At 43.7% G+C, this 20,226-nt stretch overlaps 1 protein-coding gene across 4 annotated transcripts in view; it reads left to right on the top strand.

Annotated features, from left to right (window-relative positions):
* Positions 1 to 20,226, top strand: part of inpp4b (inositol polyphosphate-4-phosphatase type II B) — a 150,296-nt gene that overhangs the window by 57,325 nt on the left and 72,745 nt on the right. For 3 of the 4 annotated variants that reach the window (XM_062564552.1, XM_037472885.2, XM_037472886.2), the window contains 3 exons: positions 3,424 to 3,468; positions 11,119 to 11,237; positions 16,347 to 16,463. Coding sequence is in view for 2 of the 4 variants with exons in the window: in XM_037472885.2 (XP_037328782.2) it covers positions 3,424 to 3,468; positions 11,119 to 11,237; positions 16,347 to 16,463 (281 nt within the window). In the remaining 2 variants the exon portion in view is untranslated. Of the gene's footprint in view, positions 1 to 3,423; positions 3,469 to 11,118; positions 11,238 to 12,056; positions 12,076 to 16,346; positions 16,464 to 20,226 lie in introns of those variants that run through there. The other variant, XM_037472888.2, reaches the window with a different exon arrangement.

Genomic DNA, 20,226 nt, shown 5'->3' with positions numbered 1-20,226 from the left:
CAAAGGACGTGCAGGTGTTGTTTTAGGCAATATAAACCACGGAACAGAGGAGCGCGGCAGAGGGCTGGATGTGACAATGGGAGCCTGGAAGAAAGAAAGCCCGCCGATAGTGAGCATGTGATGCCGAGTCGGACTTGGACCGGTTCATCGAGCGAATGAATAGTTGTATCTTGGTAATGTGAGATCCCACGGTGAGCCACATAAGGGAATTATTAATATCGTCTCTAAATCCAGAGTAAAGGATATTTAAAATAAAAGGATCTGTTAATAGACATAGGCCCTTACGTGTAGTATCTTTTCATGAAGAGGATAAGCAGGAGTGATTAACAATGTGTGCTGCAGCCACTGCGAGAGGGTTTATCAAAGCTCTTTTTGGAAATTGCCTGATTTTCTCAAGCTGAGCTGGAGGCACAAGATGAAGACCGGAGAAGCGACAGGCTGCATTTTGGAGCTTTTCTCACAATTTTATTTTTGTAGAGTCAGGAATAATGCAAAATCCCAGCTAGCAGCCCGTAGGTGCTCACCACACTGCGCGGTGGGTGAGGTAGCAGGGCCATGGCAATGGGGATGAGGGCTAAACCCTCATCTGCGGGACGGACAGTTTGAGTTCCTGTACATTAATTAACTTTGTCATTCGGGAGGATTCGCCCCGTCTGCACACATCCAGAGCGAATGACTCTCTCCTCTCCCATCAGCGGGGCTTCTCCCCACCGATACCACCCGCCGACTGTGAGGCGGGGGGGGGCTGATAGATTGGAGGTGCAGCGGGGCTTCGCTGTTATTCCTAGAGCCAGATGAAACTGCAGTGTGGCGGGCGGGCGGGCACACCTCATTTGCTTCGGGCCCCTCCGAGGAGTTACATCTGCATGTGTCGCCTGCTCGCCCGCCACCTCGCTGAGCTTATTACCATATTCATAATGCCAGCGGATATCGATTTTAAATAGCGCACCTGTTCCACTCTTTCTCACACACTCATTCGCACGTCGTGGGCTGAATCACCTGTGAGGCTCGAGATGGGATCGAGACGGACAGTACGGGCGCGTGACCTTTCCCCCCTGTGTGATGGGTAATTATTGTAATTACACTTTGTTTGGGTCAGCCTGAGTCCCACCGAGAGGTTAATGACATGGTGTGGGTTTGCTGCTCAAAGACAAGAAAGGTGCCACAGTGTACATAACGGGTGTCTCGCCCTCCTGTTGTGTACGCATAATTTGTCCCTGGCCTTTTATTGAAAGTTGATTTAGAGCTGTTTGGAGGGTGCGCTTTTTCATTTCATGCATTCCTCCTGAAAGATGTTGCAGAGGCCGCGTTGCTTGTCTTTTAACTGATGCATCTGCCGTGAGCCTTCTTTAAATACGTGACACAGGCACAAGCTGTGCTCCGAAATCAAACATCCTTTAAACTCCAACCCCTTCTCCCGCTTCAGTATCCAGCATGTCTAGCTTCTTTGCCAACTGCAGGCTATTCCTGTGATCCTTCTCCCAAACCGACATCGGACCCAGGCTCGGCTTTTCCACTCGTTCTACAAGATCCGTTGTTACTAGCACAGATGGAGTCGTCCGGAGTAACTGGGCCGTTCAAGTGACGGCCCCTTACGATGCCACCAGGGACAAGACCCGACCGACAGCTGGCACTGTCTCAGCCCACCTCGCCGAAGGACTCTGTGTTGCCGCCACAGAACACCCGGGCTTATTAAAGTTTCATCAACGCTCACAAGGAAGCCTTGGTGGTGATTACATGAGACATGACCCGCGAGGATCGGGATGGAGATGAAAGTAATGTGAAAAACCAGATCGTGACACAGAAAGTTTATTTACATACATAATTGGTGTGTGTGTGTGTGTGTGTGAGAAGAACCTGGCTGTGTGCAATTGATTAATTAGACGGTTACTCGTTACACGTATGCATAACAGATATTGAGCAAAGTTTGCCTAAGCCTGTTTGATGCATACGTAGCCCATCCTGGCAGCGGGATGAAATCAGTTTCGGAAACACCGCGAATCGAGAATGAGATTCTTTGTCAACAAGTTGGGGCTGACCGTGGCTCAGGGGTGAAAGCGGGTCATCTTCTAGGGTGACGACCTTTGAGTAATTGGAATACTAGAAAGGCACGGTATGAATGCAAGTCCTTATTTAATGAATTTCAATATGCATTGCATGTTGCTTGTGTTTATTATCAAGAGCCCTGCATGTGGTCTTCCTCGTCCTTTGTAAACATGTAACTGAAAGAAGCACTGAAATCTGTATTCTGTATCTTATATAGAATTCCAACAGTGGGGTAAACTAACTCAAACATGTATTTGGATCTTATATTTTTTGCGTACGTGTGGTCCAGTAGGAAGCTCTATTTCCTTGGTGAGAGTAAGATCCCAGGAGGACTACCGTGACAACCGCTAATTATACAGATGACAGGTCCGTGGTCGGTGGTATTATTTTAGGTTTTTATCTATTCCCGCCATGAAATCTCGCCTTCCGCTGTTCTCTTGCCTAAAGATTGCATCATGTTGTTGTTTCGTCCGATCGAAGTTGACTTGTGCTCCGCAGAGACCTTGAAGTATGATGAAAGGCTTTACAAATACATTGACCCGCCTTGAAATCCAAGCTGCCAGAAGACGGTGGTGACTGAAATAATAGCAAAGCCAAAGTAAATCATTTCTAGTGAAGGATCCTCATTATATAAAATGACTATGGGCTAAGGTAGTGCGGCTCCCATACATCAGTGAGCATCGAGTGTCCCCGGCCCATTAGTGGGCTTGATGAGCCTTAGAGAGGCCAATTGTGTCCCAGCAAGGAGAGAAGGGCTTTTAGCGGTTTAGGGCGCCAGCTACGTGTTGCCTCATCGTGCAGGTGTTTCATCTGTCTTGGTGCTCGGATGGTTGTGTGTCGCGTTGGCGCAGTGACGGATGTGAGACGATACAAGCGGCAGTCCGCCACCCGTCAATTGGTTCATGAGCCCTCAGGGTCAGTGGATACTTCTCCCAGTCTGTGTTGGTATAATCTAAGATGGACAGTTCCACCTATCACTTTGGCATTTTCAGACCCTGTTGTTCCCTTTTGGGCATTTTAGAATACCATCCTCTCCGATTATTATTTTTGTGTTAATTAAGATTCTGTCCAGCCAGAGGTGCCGGTGAACAGGATTGCAGACACAGTTGACTTTAAATTCTACATTTATGGGTCCTACATTTACTTGCCTTTTTCTGAGGTGTGGCACTGTGGGCACTTCTTCAGTGCCCACATTTGGACTAAACTATTGAATTGATTCATCTTAAAAGTAACTGACAGGTTAATCCAAGTAATTATTGGTCGTATAAGTCTTAATCGTCACTCAGAGCAAATGTGTTTTATTTTTTTCTTTCATTGTCCTAATTTTTACTGCCCTCTTTCTCTCTCTCTCTCTCTCTCTCTCTCTCGCTCTCTTAGGTGCGGTTCTTAAATCGAAGCGGCCTCAAGTGGAGTTCAGCCTTGGTAAGTCCTTTCAAGGGTAATTTTAAGACCATCCCGTATTAGGACCTTCTTCGCCGCGTCGAATCCCTCTTCGCCGGCTCCGAAACGCGGCGCAGGAGGGTGTTGGCCATTCAGACCCCTCTGCTACAATAAATTCATTCATGAACACACTAACAGTCACATGACGACCTCGTGCACTAATGCAGAAGTCAGTCAGAATTAGTGGCATATCTGTTGACATCCGTAATCTTTTCTCAATGCTGACACATACAAACACCCCAGTGTGGCTGGAAGAAACAACAGAACAAAGGCATCGAGAAAATAAAAACCACTGAGGTGTTTGAATTCTATTTTTAGACACTCAGGTAAAGTTTCCTGACGTGAAAATCCAAAAAGAATATCTTTCCTATGGTCTCTGACTGAAGGGATTGACAGCATCAAAGACGGGTGTTTTTTGAAGTGCACTGGAGAAAAGGGTTCACGCGATAAACAAACAACGGCCAAATACACATATGGCCACATATGAAGCTGGGAATGTGACTGCAATTCCTGTTTCATCTTAATAGCGAGCACACATGTGTAACTCTTAGTGTCACTTTGATGACCTCAAGTATGTGTTATGATCATTATGTTGATGCCTTGGGAACGAGCCTAAAGGCCCTGTTGCCATGTAACGTAAAAGTTCATTTACTGCGTGGGGCTCAAGAGGAGAGTCGTTATTACAAGAACAAGCATACACTCACATAGTAGATTGTGGTTAATAAGATTAAGAATGGTAACCAAGCGTTCACCCTGAGCACAAACAAACTACGGATCCAAGCGAGCCCAAGTCCGAAGCACATTTCAGGCTCAGTGTGGTTAACAGGAAGAAAAACAAACAACCATTCACAAGCAGAGAGGGGTCTGAATCTAAATATACTCCACGTCGATGATAATTATGAACGGCAACAGAAAAAGAAAGCAAACACGTTGAGGCTGCGTATGAAAGGAGCACTTAGAGAGAACCTCACATCCTCAGTGAGCTTATTTATTTTTGCAAGCACAGATGACAGAAAACAAAGGCAGCTACACCTGAACATCAGTAAAGGCTCAGTACTAGATGACTGAGAAACTTGGGTAATTAGTTTTGAGCATGTTGACACCTGAAGGTCATCCAGTGCTTCACATGTGAGCAAGAGAATTTCAACACTACGGAGCGACATGAGGAGAGATGTAATGTTTCTGTGCTTCCTGATTTTGTCCCTGTCAACACTCAGCGAACTGAGGGTAGGAATAATTATTCCTTGTTAATCCTGTGCACATGGCTCTGTGTTTGTGTGTGTGTGTGTGTGGGTAAGATTTGTCCACAAAGGACTGCAGATAATCAAACTTCTTTTACCTAACATCACTATAGTCCAAAATGGTATTTGCCAGAATAAGGCTACTTTTAGAATGGTAATTTCTATGGCTTTCTATCGAGCCAAAGAAAAAGTAAATAGCTACATACAACATCTGAGTGGTACTAATTGTATTATTGTACTATTCGTGCGTGATATCAGTCGAGTGCCACTTCAAAATAAAGTTGACAACTCAAAGTGTAGGTGTTGAGTTTGAAAGAATTTGCTATTAAAGGACCCATATACGCAATCGCGTGCATTTCTATTGCTTCTCAATGGCTCTTAACATGGCAACGGCTGAGCCGATGGTGAGCAGCGAACAGCACTAACATTGCTAATGGTGCTCAGATTGCAAACAACATGAAGGTAAAGTGAACTCTCTTTCACAGGTGGACATTACTCCTCCATATCTTTTATATAGCGAGTAGTTTATTTTCCGCATTTATCTTTTGTAATAATATATTTCTTTGCTTATCATCGCTTTAATCCCACCTAGGAAGACGATAAAAATAAATATTTTACTTACTTGTTGCTCTAAGCAAGCAGGATCTGAATATTGATGTTATCACCGTTAAGGAGAAAAGGAGGGCTTAAATAATTTTGCTACCCGTTTGCATTCTGGGAAATTTAGGATGCTGCATTTTCTGGAGCGTGACCAACAGAACAACAATGTGCCCTAACTAATTGGAGTGTAAAAGTAAACCTTTAGAGTGTCTCTCTGCTCCGTTCAACCATATAACCAGTTAATAATGGCCAAACCATAATGTGTCTTACCTAGACTATCAATCTGCATAAATGTGGCATTGATATCCAAAAGCATCATCAATTTGTCAGCTTCACAAATACCCTTTGTATTGTACAAATTCCCTTTTGAGAAAGCCCCTGTTCCCGTATGAAACAACAAATTACAGGCATTGTATTAAAGTACATTTTCATCTTAAAAAATAAATAAATACGTGATAAGCAGCATTGTGCAGCAGGTGAAGGACATATTTACTGCAACACAAGAGCCCTTATTTTCTGTGTTTTCCCCAGACCAACTGGCAAACAGGTGTGCAAATGGCGGCACATGCAAATAATGCTGTCAAGTTAATTGAGGCGTTGAAATAATTATCATGATGAATAAGCGTCTCCTGGAGACAGGCGCGTATTCCTGTCTCCCGTTGCCACTCCCGGGGCTGCCCTGCGATTAAATGGAATTTAGATTAGTTGTGGGGGTCTCGGAGGCCCAATGTATTAAAACGTATTTCGCGCAAATTCATCTTGAAAGGGCTCGGCATACTCCAATCACACAAAATAAATACACCATAGTAATTCAAGCCTCTATTGATTGGCAAACATTATTACTCCAATTGCTCAATTATTATGGTAATTTAGGAATCCGTCTCAGTATACTAGATATGTTGCTTGATCAAAATGGAATCATGTCACTGTTGAATTTATTCTCACCAAAGAAAAAAGGCATTTAGTTCACTTTAAAGTGACAAAAAATCTGCAAATGTCACTCTATCCTACTCTCAATCCATTAATTGAATCCCTCTCGCTTTAATAGGCCGTAGTCCTCGTTCCTCCTCCATGTCACTCCCTCATTATCTCCCCTCTCACTTCTACATGCCTCTCCAAGGGACTCCCTCCGTCGCCCTCTTTGCTTCCCTTTCCTGCCACCCCCACCCTGCATCACAATAGCTCTGAACCCGCGGGGTCAGTCGAGGTGTCATATCCCTGGAAAAGAGCCGGGGTGGTGCTGCATGGATGGGCAACCGGCCCCTTTTCAATCAGTCTGGCTGTTGTTAACTGTGCAGCGGGGTAGACACCATCCCTCAGGCCAATCGAATAAACGTCTCCTGGGGGAACTGATGGGGACGGTCAGCAAGCTTATCTGCAGTATCTCATCTTTGGTTTGATAAAAAAAAAAGGGAAAGTAATGATAGAATCGTGTAAAAAAATAAAAATGTAGAGGAGAATAGGGAGATCCACAGAATGCTAAGAGGTGTGTATATGATGAAACTGAGTGAAAAAAAGATTAAGCCCTTTAGAAGCCTGATGTTGGTGTGTGTGTCTGTCATCGCGAAAAGCACACGCTTCGGTTGCACGTGCAGCTGCGCGTCAATGCGGGTCCGTAAAACGTCTTTTCTGCGCCTCCAGTTTTTGACGCAGCAGACCTCCGATCACCGCCAGGCAGATGCTCTTCATGTGAACATCAGATCCAATGAACGTTTTCATTACCGAGACTGGGTATGTGCCCGCACAAAGACTCCCTCTGCTCTAGCCTTCCTCCCTCTTAAGCAAATGAGCCCTCCTTTAATGTGAGTGTAACAAACCTGGCACCAGGATCTTGAACAGGCAGAAGGGAATGCGGAGTCAGGGTAGCTCCTACAAGATAATACATAATGCTGTAAGGTAGCCCAGTCCGGCCCTCGCTCGCAGCCTCCAAGAGAAGACAATCCCGGAATGTTAATGTTCCATGAAATGTTTGCTGTCTTGTTTATTCCCTCAAGTCAGTCATTCATGAACGGGGGGGGGGACACCTGATTTCAACCGCAGTTGCTCACTTTCGTTCAAATTTTAAGATTTCACGCTTTGGAGAAATTTTGTTTGGCGTCAAAAGATGAATTACAAGCCGCAGTGAGATTATTTAGATACTATCAAATTAGTATTTAAGATGTTCAATATTCCTGTCTAATATCTATAAACAGATTCTCCATTTAAAGTGGAAAGTGATGGGAGAAGTTTTGGGTATTGGCAAGCAGTCTGTGTTGTGAGCGTCAGCCAAACTGCGATCGTGGATCCCAGCGGCTGCAGCACGAGGATGATTCTGATTTCATTGCTATTAAACTAGCATGAAAATTTGTCCCTTTTCAAGTAATACGGTCACATAATCGTCCCTTCTTTCCCATCTCAAATTGTAAAGTTGGCCACGCGGAAAAGACAGCCCTGGTCCTGATATCCAAAGGCTACACATGCACTGCAGAAATATGGCCGCTTGCCCCCAGAGGCTCATCCGTCATCAGAGAGGTGGCTGATGGGTTCAGAGGTGGACGCGGTTGTGATTGATCGTGCTGTGATAAAAAATAAAACCCAACGTTGCTGCAAAACAGATCACGCTGCCCACATCTTCTTAAACTGCCTGCAGGCCCATTTTCTCCCCTTTTTCTTCCTGTGCTCCATGAGGATGCTTTCTTGTTTGAATAAAGCTTCATTTGTGTAAGCACCTGCGTGTTGACAGGTCGGTAGATGTTCACACGGTGAGCATAGAAATGATATGAGGCGTGATGCAGCTGTGGTTAGGAAGAAAGCCCAGCGCTTGTCTGCCTGCCCAGATTAATACGCACCTTGCTCAGTGATAAGATGTACATCTGTATGTATAAGATTGTGTATGTACGTACAACAACAGACACATTGAGAGACTGTCATCCTCATGTACGTGTCTTTCATCCTCTTTCTGGTTCTTTGGTGAACAAAGGAGATGCAGATCAATGCTTCTCAGTCCCGGCTCTGAAGACTGAGTGGTTTTAAATCTTACACGGTGCAGTCCTGCCGCGTTACAGCCCGGGCATCCGAGGTAAACTCATACAGATGAGAGGGGTTTTAACCCAGGTAGAGAAAACCTACATCCCAGATAGAATGGATCACAATCTTTACAGAATGACAAACTAAAGTACTGCTGCAAAGACGTCTTGTATGGGCAATAAATCCCTAAAATATATAAACATACAATACTTATATTAGTCTGGTGAACAAATGAGTTTCTTTAAACAGCCTTCCTGTCTTTTTGTATCCGTAGCAGAACAGCATCACTAATGCATCTTTCTTGGTTTGCCTTGTCATGGCTGCATGCACCCAAGTCCATTTAAAGCAAGTTATTCTCTTCATAATTCCCTCGATGCCCCCCCTGCTGAGGCGGTGCTCCTCACTCCCAGACGCTTTAACCAAATCCTCAGCTAGAACGGAGACTCGACCCAAGAATGCAGAGACAGTTGTTAATGGCTTCAATGCAGCACTTTTGCATTTAGTATTTTATTTTGATTATTCTTCATTGAGTCTCATTACAAGACAAACGCTGGAGAATTAGTGAACGTGCTTCAGTTTAATGCAGTTGCCCCATGGCGTGAAGGTAATAGATTGGATTTTTTTTTACCCGTATCAGTCCTACATTCTTAGATCTGGACCAATTAAAAAGAGAACAACTCAACCATGTTACCCCCTTGACACTTGATCAGTTTCAAAGCAAAAATATCAGATTTTCTTTTATAATAGTTGTTCTCTGAGAAACATAAATCAGTCGCATATAGCTACAAACAGTACAAACTGTATTTTGAATTAAACCCTTTAATTAAACATTTAAAATGTGCGAGCCAACCTTCAACCAAAGATCTCTCTAAAATAGGTTGAAAAGGAATAGCAAAGTCACAGATTACAAAGAACGCTTTGAATTGTGTGTGCTGAAAGCGTCTGGTGGTCCTCTGCTTTCTTGCAGACATGTGTAGCACAAATTCTCATTAAATCTCTGGTTTGTTTGTGTTGCTGTTAAATAATACCAAGGACAGTCACCTTGACAGCACAATCAGTATACCAGTACTGCTACAAAATGTCAGATTCCATCTTAGTTGACAGGTTTTTGAGTGTGTATGTGTGTGTGTGTGTGTGTGTGTGTGTGTGTGTGTCAGAGCACAAACAACACCCTGGGCTTCAGACTGAGCCTATTTTACAAGTTGAAAACACAAGGCACGTTGCCTTTTTATTTTGTGCCTGGACAGATTTTTCTTCTATTTTTGCAGTTTGCTACAGTTCGAATTAATAAGAATAACTTCCCTGAAGTCTCAAGATTTGCACTTATTTGCCAGGAGCCCTCTTGTTTTCAGTTCAGATCACGATAACTGTATGTATATGTTACTGTATGCAGCAACAGTCACCACATAAGTCTAATCGGATTGGACGAGGGGGAAACTCCGGGCGCATATAGCGACGAAACACATCACTTAGCAACACAAATGCAGCCTGCAGAGAGCTTCACTCTTATTGAAATAGATCACAAAAAGTACTGTATTGTATCTGTGTATGTCTTATAAGGTACAATTTGAAATGAATTATTTTCAAATAGCACGTAAAGTGTTGTCTTCACCAAACACTTAGAGAGTCCGATAACTCTTAAAGTGTCAGAAAAGAAAGGCTTTCATCCTTTTTGTTATCCTGCTACTGGACTCTACATTTATTTCTGCCACTTACTTCCTTCCACTTGAACGCCTTACATCTCTAGTTGCTTTTCATTTGCTTGAACATTAAATTCAATCCCATGAAGATGCAGCTGCACCCAAAAAGGCAATCTTCTGCCATTGCTGTTGTTTCTATGGAGTGTCACCCACCAAATATTATTACTCTGACTTTTGTTTTGCAAAGTAACTCACCGGGCGTTTGAAGCCAATACACTTCAGTTGACATGACAGGATTGTGCTGCGTAGACAGAACAACACAAATGTTCATTTATATGTGACGTAAGCTTATTTGTACAGCACATTTCAACAACAAGTGCACTTCAAAGTGCTTCACATAAAACTATGAAAATCATCAATTAATTACAGTAGAAAAATTCCTAAGAGCAAGCAGGAAGAAGAGCACGGGGAAGCAGGAACATCAGATCCCAAGCGAAATAATTGAAATGCAATAGTAAAATGTAGCAAATTGATCAACATTCTTCATTCTGGTTCACAGTAAGGCAGCATTAAGATGTTTTTATTGGCTTTTTCACTTTGACTTTGTCCAAAGTGCACATTTACTCCCGTATGATCTAGATAAAGAAGTATCGGTTTAGCGGTGATGGGATCGGCGAGTGTTGTCTTCTTGGATGGAGTTCTATTCGTAACCAGGAAGCGTTGGTTTCCTATAAAGGAATTATGGGATGCAAAGTCTTTCCTGTCCTTGGGAGCCAGCGGGCTGAGTGACACGCTGCTTTTGTTGTTGGAAATGAAAGCGCTGATAAAACTGATATCTCTCTGCAAGGAGGAAATTCTACTGCCATTTTTATATTCAATGTATATACATGTCCCTCAAACATTTATGATCTTTCTTCATTTGTGGTGAAACAGCTCATGGGGCATCTAATACAACTGGAGATATTTCTAAATCCTCTTACCTTAATCGTTCTTTTTTTTTTTCTTCTGTTTTTACAAGTTTCAGTCTTTCTTATTTATTGTCACATTTCACACACAGAGTTGATCTGTATGATTTCTAACCTCTCATCTTGATCTTCTTCCTCTTTCCATCCTGTCCTCCCTCCATCGCCTCCTCGCCTCTGTAGCCTGTAATGATCTGGTGGCCTCAGGCAGTGACAGGCAGCCCAACGCCTTGGTCCAGGTGGCTGTCATAGATCCCCACAAGCAGCACCTCATCTCTCAGACCTGCACAGAGATAGTGGAGGTAAGGCCTCGCACACACACACACACACACACACACACACACACACACACACTCGTGCTGATACATAGATGCACTACCCTCTCTCGCCGACCTTTGATGTTTTTTGTTTTTCTGTGTCTCTGAGACACTGTTGGTCTTCCTTCCAACACTTTCATCCATCCTTTCTCTGAACCTTTCCTTTCTCATGTGGCTCACCAGAACTTTTACTTTCTATTTCATCTGACAGTCCAGACATCTGACAGAGTTGATGTGTGGCTCTAAATCAGGATCATCGCTTCGTATGTACAACCTGTGCGTACGTGGGTTTTACGATGTGGGAGTTGTATACGGTGAATGTGTTTAGTGGGCTTTAACCTTTTTTAAATGCTTCTTTTATTCCCTCCATGCTGACAGTGCTGTTCCCAAGGCAACAGTCACACAAGTGTGTTTTCGGGCAGCAACAGCTGCCCCCTGCCCCACAATGGAACACCCACAAACATACACACATACATATTTATATATATGTATATATATATATACACACATACACTTTTTTCCCTCCTCATATAAGGGCAAAAGTTCTGTGACACGTTTAATTTTCCAGTCAATCCTACAACCGTCTCTTTCAAAGACTCTATTTTGCCTGCTTTCCCCCTTGGTCCTGTCAAGGGAACAGCAGTGTGTGTGTGTGTGTGTGTGTGTTTGAGCATGTGTGTGTAGGAACACAGGATGTGGTAGGGTACTGTATGCTGGCTCAGCCAGCTCTGCAGACACTCTGAGTGCTACTGGAGTTTTGATTTCATGGCTGGATGGTTCAGGATCTCAGGATATGGACTGCTTTCGTCTTCACAAAAAACGGGTACGTGCGCTTTCTGTGTCACTTTACAACTCCGTTTTAATAGCCTCATAAGGAAAGTTTAAGATAGCCGAGGAGTTTTCTCTGCAATAGATTCATTTTGTTAGTCTGGATATTGTAATATAAATGATGACTACCATAACACATATGAATATATTAGTATTGCACACATAAATCTGATTAATTCGATTAGTGAGATCTGAGTTTTGACCCAGAAGCAGCTCAACATTGAAAATATTCTATTTGACTTTCAAATCCTCCTTGAAAGAGTGTGTGTGTGTGTGTGTGTAACACATTTGAAAAGGGCTGAACTGCCACTTGTGTTTCTCCTATTTGTCACATTCCTGGGATGTCAGCTCTCAACAGCTGCCGCCGGCTTTGCCGGATACTGATGGGGGTCTTAGTTGCACGGAGGCTTCAGCATGATTTAGGCGTATTATCAGGAACCCACGGTACATGATATAAGGGTTTAATTTAGAAGATAAAGGATGCAACTCAAACCCATGAATCACTAGACAGGGGTGAAAAGAAAGAGAAGAAAAAGACCAGGATAGCATTTAATCACATTGGAGCTGAACTTTCTATGTTAGTGAAGTGACCTCTCTGGGTGTTATTTGATTGTAAAAGGCAGTTTTTGAGAAATCACTATTTGCAAATATATCCTAGATTACTAACTCATGTACTGTACAAAAAGATAAAACGAATTAAAGGCCAGAATGCTATTCACTAAAATACTTTTTAATCTGATATATTGTACTATTACAAAAATGTATATAGCATTAGTTTCCTGTATACCAATTTCCTAAATAGTTCACTGTTAACATAGGCATATGGTTTCTACTCGGTAGTGTTGATTGACTGTATGGTATGCGTCAGTAAGTCTCTCTTAATCTACTGTTGGTGAAACGTACCAGTGCCACAAGAAGCGGCTTTGACAAAATGTCCTCGAATGCTGGAGACACAAAAACGCTATCTACCATCTCGTAGGAAAGTCCCGTTCCCAAAACATGGGCAGTGGGTCCGGGGTCCGGGGTAGTACTGAAGCAAAGCCAAGGGAGGAAACAGCCTTTGATGTCATGCAAGTCAAGCCAAGAACCCCCGGCCTTGAACAAGTTCAGAAAGTTTATCTCTCTGTCTTTCTGTGTGTGTGTGTGTGTGTGTGTGTGTGTGTTTGTGCGCGCAGAACCCCATCCAACCATACACGCACACACCCTCTAATGGTCTAAATTGGCTATTCCTCTGAGGTTCGCAGCCCAAACAAGAGGAGGGCGGGGGGGGGGTCGGCTGTCTTTTTTTCTCCCCTCCCCCCCCATATGTTGACCACTTGTATGACAGACTGGCTGACTTCTCTGTGTAGACGGAGACAGGCTCACCACTTTAGCTCATCTCAGCCCAGCATCAGTGGCGCTAAGAAGATTCAGCCGCGGCTCAGGCTGCCAACCATGCTGGTAAGTCTGAATGAGGCCCATTCAGTGTGCCAGCGGGGCGAGTGTAAGGGCTTGTGTGCGCGTGTGTGTGTGTGTGTCTGTACCTGCACATTCTTGAGTAGAATGGCTCTGTGTCTTTTTGTTGGAGTACAGTACTGGTGTATATCCAGCTTTGCACTAAGCTCCGAGCGGTGCGATGGTTCCACTGCGTCTCTCCCCGGTGCGTTGAATCGGGTTGTGTGTTTAGGATGATGGCGCACGCGGACCACAAAGCTTCATGGCATCGAGACTGGTATTAGCATGTCTAGAGGCGCCGAGACAAGAACAGATAGACTGGTTTTATTTCCCCTCTGTCAGCTCGTGGACAATTTCTAAAGGATCAGCAGGGTTACTGGTGCAGTGAGGTGGAGTGTCTGTGTATTCCCTCTGTGTGATTTGTGTGTGTGTGTGTGCGCGCGCGCAGTTGAACACTTAATTTGGCCTTTTTCTGGGTTGCATTAACTACACTACCCGATCCTCCAGCCATTCCTTTGCGTAGCAACAGATGTGAGGCCCGATGATGTACAGTACCAGTCAAAAGTCTAGACACATTTTCTCGTTCAAATCAATGAGAATGTGTGTCCAAAGTTTTAACTGTTACTGTAAGTCTATTCTGAGCTGTGGCCCAGGTCAAAAATGAACTTATACTCCAGCCAGAATGCTTCAACCAGCCATTAAACGGAATGATTTAAAAAAAACACACAAACACTGACTAGCTGGTGCTATTTGTGGAGTACCTACCTTTGAATTGACAAATGCAATCATAAAAGTCAATTCCCCTCCCCTTCTGTGAAGCCTTAGCTTCTTATTGTTCTTTAAACAAAAACGTCCACCAGGATCTTTTTATTTCTTTTTCTTAACAACGTTCCTCCACGTTCACAGTGAAATGTGTCTGGCTGCAGTCATTCATTCGGCATTTTGTCCATCACACAAACTGATGCAATGTTTGAGTCTGATGCAATAATCAGCTAATGTGGAGGCAGGAGTAACATGTGTGCACTGACTCTAAACCACAAATTACCTTAGTAGATAAACAGAGGTAGCGCTTTCTATATTTAAACATTTAAACCTCAAATCAGATCAGAGATTTAAAAAAAAAAATCGTCTGTTTAAATAATGAATTTGTGGTTTGGAAAATAATTTGGCCGAGTGATGTGCGAATGTTACTGTGAGAGAAAAATAGCCTTTAATTAATTCATTTTTGTTCAGATCAGTTTCACGGACTTGATCTGAGTACTTGCCAATATTTCTAATATGAATAGAATTTTTTTTTTGTTTTCATCAGCCGTTCCGACTTTTAAACATCAACATTTAAAATGGTAAAATGGTTTTATGTGCGTTTGTGCCAGAGTAGTTCTATACAGGTCTGATACAAATTTGAATTATATGACAACAAAATGGTCAATTGCGAATCAAGGTAGGAACTAACAATGCCTTAATTCAGTGATTTTTTCTTTTTTTAAAGCTGCAGTAAAACATTGTCTAGAATATTTCTCTTGCCTTCAGTTGTCGCATACAGAGGTATTTATTATTGTTTCTTCCCTGCTGTGTTTTTACTTTCTTAACTCACGGGTGTGATCATACATTCATATGTCTGCCAGTCTGTCTATGTCGGTGTCATTACCGCTCCCCAGCCCGTCTCCGCACAGCCCCGAAGGACTGCATTCTGAAAAACGCCCATCGGAGCGCAGCCGAGGAACAGGAAGCCCCCAGTGTAAACACAAAGTGCTTTGAAACAGTTCAAGTGGACAACACCAAATTACTAAATAATCCTTGAGATTTCCCCTGAAAAGCCCCTCAGCTCCTGGTGCAATACAATCTACTTATGTTACGATTTATTGCACATTCAAAAAGCCATTACTTCTCAGACTTTATTTTGAAGGGCGTAAAGAAACAAGTCCTCCTGCCCGAGAATGGACACCTGTAGCTCGGTGAACGTCTTCCTTCACTGAGAACCGTGACATCTTCTTGATCACCACTCCCACTTGGCTCTTTTGCAAATTAAAGTGAAAAGTGGACAGGATTCCTCTACAGCAACAATGTCCTACGTCTCAAAAATCGTGGTTGCAATGAGGGGAGTATCACACAGTAACAATTGTTCCCTTTTTTCAGAAGGTTTGTAACGAGGCCCAGCATCTGGAAACTTGTCTCACTTCATGAGGCTCTCTCCTGTTGGAGTGAAAAAAAATAAGACAGCCAACAGGTGAAACAGAGGACACACGGTTCCTCACTCTGCATGCACTGCAGTGGTTTTAGAGAAGGTTTTAGATTTAAAGTAACCAGCAACACCCTTGTAAAGACACTTTTACAGAGCAATAAAAGCAAGGTCTGTGAAGGCCATGGCGGAACAAGCCACGCTGCTCAAAATGAATGGAAGTTAAAGGTTCTGAGTGCTTTTGAGTACAGCATTCTTCCTCGTGCCAAACAGCCTCCTGGTATTACTTGTAGAACCAACTGTGGCCACTGGGGACACTGGTTTAATCCCATTGCCAATTTACCCATCAACACTCCTGACCTGCAGGCTGTGTTGGGAGTCTGTAGTTGGGCCAGAGCTCCAGGGAGACCCACCAGGGTGAGCTCTATCTTCTCCTCTTTTCGTGCCCAGGAGAAGGCAGCTGGGGAGCCGAGGGGAGAAAAACGCCAGGAGGACGGACTGAGCACAGCTGTTGCCCCCCCCTCCCCTCTCATCCCTTCGGCTTCCTGCCCTTTTTTCCTTCCTTTTTTTTTTTTTGCTGTACAAACGTGCATATAAGATTACATGCACACACAAACACACATGATTCACTCCGTTGTCCCTCTCTCTGACAGGCGAACAAAGACCCGCTGTTTCTGACGGGGGTGACCTTCCCTTCAGAGTACCATGCTAGCCCCGAGACCCTGGTCAAGCTAACTGTGTATGATGCAAAGGACAAGAACCAGGAATCAGTGAGTAAACTGTTGTTGTGCTTCTGTCTGTGTTTGTCGTACGTTTGTACCTTTTGTGTGTGTGTGTGTGTGTGTGTGTGAGAAAGAGTGAGATGATAATGAGAATGTGTTCAAAGCCGGCAGAGAAGCCGTCCTCCCACATGTGGCGCTTGTGCAGCACTGAGCTTTACACTTTACAGAGACAACACATAAAAAGCTGGGAGAATTAAATATTTGTCCCAAAGATTTGAGGCGCAACAAGTTGTTTCTGGATTTACCGCAGGGCGATGAATGATAGTCCTCACTTAGTCATCAGTCCTTGGAGGCGGTCTCAGACCTTGAGTTTGGAGCGTCAGCGGGAATGAGCGAGTCATGGAGTCCTCTCATTATGAACTTAAACAGACCATATGTTGCAGACAGCACACGGCCGTTTGCCAAACGTGTCAAAATTGCTTCTGAGCAAGATTCGCTTCGGCATGATTTTGCTGCTTTTCTTGCCAAAAGTTTAAATCTGAGGACGTTTTAAAAAACAAAAATGTTTGAAATCCATAAAAAAGGAAACGACATTGAATAGAAACCATAGCTATAAGTTGTATTCTGAATTTAGACATTACTGATTGAAAAGTGGTACAGTTTACCTCATCTTTCACGTGAGGTTTGTCATGCAGCACATCATTTACTCCATTTGCTTTACTGTACAGTCACCACATGCCTCTTTGAATTCAACCTTGAAACGTAATCCCGGATGGAATTTCCTTGAAAGGGGAACACAGTGGTTTATTCTAAGGTGTGTGTTGAATATTCATGTTGAACAACACCCATGTGAGCTCCACACTGTGTAAACTCTCCATTCATCCCTCATTTCCTTCCTTGGGGTGTTTCTGGTTTTGTGTTGTGTTGTGCGCTGCATTGCCACCAGAGGTTTTTCTAAACAGTGTGTGTCCAGGCAAGCTAATAACTGGATACAAAGATGATACACTGGTGCCTGGTTAAATATCTACCACCTAAATTCAAGTTCATAAGCTATATAACAGCTATATTGAAAACAGTTGCAGGCACATTTCTAAGGATACTGCAACGTACAGATTGAATATTTTAATAACTCTCACTCTGACACTCGCTGAGCAATTTTTCTCAGTCGCTCCTGTCAGTCTGTCTAGAATATCACTGATACGCAACACAGCATCTCACTCCAGCTTGGTTTCAAGAGCTTAAGGCTGAATCATACAGGACAGGTCAACAGGTCCTTTTTGAGCCTTTTATAAACATCACTCATCTCCACACTTTTGAATGACGAGTAGCGTGACCATTTTCCATAAAATAGCTGAATCATAACTTTTTCTACCAATTAAATAAATGAACAAAGTCTCCTCTCTCTTCCCCTTGACGTCACGTGGTGGCCTTGCATTATTCATACTTTCTCCTTTTTTTCCCCCCTTTCTTTGGCACCAGTGCTCTTGCGCTCTGTTTGCCTTTTTATATTTTCCGGCTACGCTCAACTGGTCACAGTGTGTTGGTCTGGGTCTCATTAGAGCGTCTTTAAGTGACACAGGCATGACCCTGAACAAGAGCTGGCACGATGCGCCAGCCCCCCGACGCTTAAGTGGCAGATCCAAGTTCCAGTTATTTAATTTGGCTTTTTGAGCGAGAGAGCGAGAGAGCGCATGGGGACAATCTGCTACGTACGTGTGTGTGTGTGTGTGTGTTTTACAAATCAGCTGTCAAAAAGTTTTACATACTACTTTCAGCTCCAGTAGCAGATGTTGTGCCTCGAGCTGATTCACTGCATTGGAAAGCCGATAGCACATATGGCACCCTCTAAATATTTATTAATTCCTTTTTTTTTTTTTTTTTTTTTTGCAAATTGCCGTTTTGTATGATGTGCTATAAAAACTTTGGAGGGGAAAAAGGAGGCAAGGAATCGTCACGGGGAGGGTGAGGGATCTGTCGGAGCGGGGTTTATAGATGACTGCTTTAACATCTGTCGGGGGCCAGAGCCCGGATGACCAAGGGCTTCCCATTTAGAGATTCTAAGATGACACTGGCTGCATGCTCATGCATATTTGAGAACATGCACAGGGCTGAGAGAGCGATGGAGGTGTGAGAAGAGGTACGACTGGGTTAGATTTCTCTCAGGTGTAAGTTTACCCCCCCCCCCCCCCTGTCTTCAAGCTCTAGTTGTCAAAAGGTTGACAGGGTAGCCTTACTTTGTCTCTAACGTCTTACCTGCAACTTTGAATGGCTCCCAGAGGCGCTACCTTCCCTTCCAGCCTGCATTCTGATCACTGAGTGAAGAAACATTCCATCTGTGGCTGGAGAGAAGTTTTAAAACTAAGGGGAGAGAAGAGCCCATTTTGTTTTTCGTTGAGGTCAGACAAACAACGTGGGGCCCTTGAATTAATTTGTCTGCAGTCCGAGCAACGCTCCTCTGAGAGGTAAGAAGAAGTGAAAGCCTTGAATTAAGAGCGTATGAAATGGGCAAATAACATTATCTGTTTTTGTTTGGTGCTTCAGGTTTAAGCTCACCTACCTCTGCGAAAAGGCTCAGAGACACCCCGATAATGAGATACCTGCGGTCTGTCGTCCGTAGAGATCTATTACAGAGTCTTCGTGTGGTAGAAAGGGATACGCTGCCCCTGGAAGAGCTCTTCTTACTAATCACAGCATCATTATTCCCGCCTTTGCTATCTGCAATCTGGAAGGAACCTTGTAATGCAGTTTTCCCCCTTGGCATTCTTATTCCCGGCCATGGTGACAGGTTTTGATTGTGATCCGTGCCATAGTGTGACAAACAAAACAGCTCATCTGAGTAAAACAGGAAAACGCTGCGTGACCGGTGGTTTCCATAAAGCCGCCATAAAATGGCTTCAATCAAGTAAAACACAAGCAGAGGGGGTTTTACTGTGTTAATGTAATAGCTATTTCATCCTCTGGCCGCCACAGGCAGCCTGATAAACAGGCACACACACACACACACACACACACACACACACACACACACACACACACACCAGCTGCACCAAAGGGGCAGAGTGAGATGTCTTTTGTTCAGAGGGTGATGGTACTGATCAAAGTTTCATCTCAAACAGCTGACCCCATTGCCACGCGAACGAAGACTCACACACCACCAAAATTGGATGGAGGTAGTATGAGAAAGGGTCCCACAGCAGGACTACCATGAGGGCTTTCTTTCTAAGGCGTTTTTGAATGTTACTGATGTGTAAATTCTGTGTCGTTAAAATGGAATCATTTACTAGTTGACGTTCAACACATTAGGGATGATTACATCATCATCAGCATCATTGTATGAATGTGTTAACATCTTTCTTTCAAATACAGTTTACGCCACAATATGCTAAATTTACCATGACAAATATCTTTAATATTACAATTCATCTTTTTGAATAACAATGTGTTTTTGCAATCAACGCCCGAGGAGAAGCCGACCGTCAGTAAGCGCGTCACCAAATGTCTTGCAGGCCAAGCGATGGTGCTTTATTTAATATCGTCTTCTTCAGGTCGGTCAGCCTTAGATTGAGCATACATACTTACAATTCCACAAAGATGTTAAGGCTGAACTCCAGATCAGCTCTCGTGCCGGTATAAAGAGACCCGGCGATAATGAGGCAAAGCCGTGTTTGTTGCAGGGCCCCTTACTCCGCTGTCGCCGTGTTTCAGAGCCACCAGACCGGCAGATATTAGCCACCTCTCAGGAGGCGGTTTGAGCAGCCACTGTTTCATGGTGAATTGTCGCTCCAATTACGAACTGCTGAAGTATGAAGAA

This window comes from Pungitius pungitius, chromosome 9 (assembly GCF_949316345.1).
Source record: "Pungitius pungitius chromosome 9, fPunPun2.1, whole genome shotgun sequence".
NCBI classification, from domain to species: domain Eukaryota; kingdom Metazoa; phylum Chordata; class Actinopteri; order Perciformes; family Gasterosteidae; genus Pungitius; species Pungitius pungitius.
Note: the sequence above shows the minus strand (reverse complement) of the source record. Positions and strands in the feature narration are given on the sequence as shown.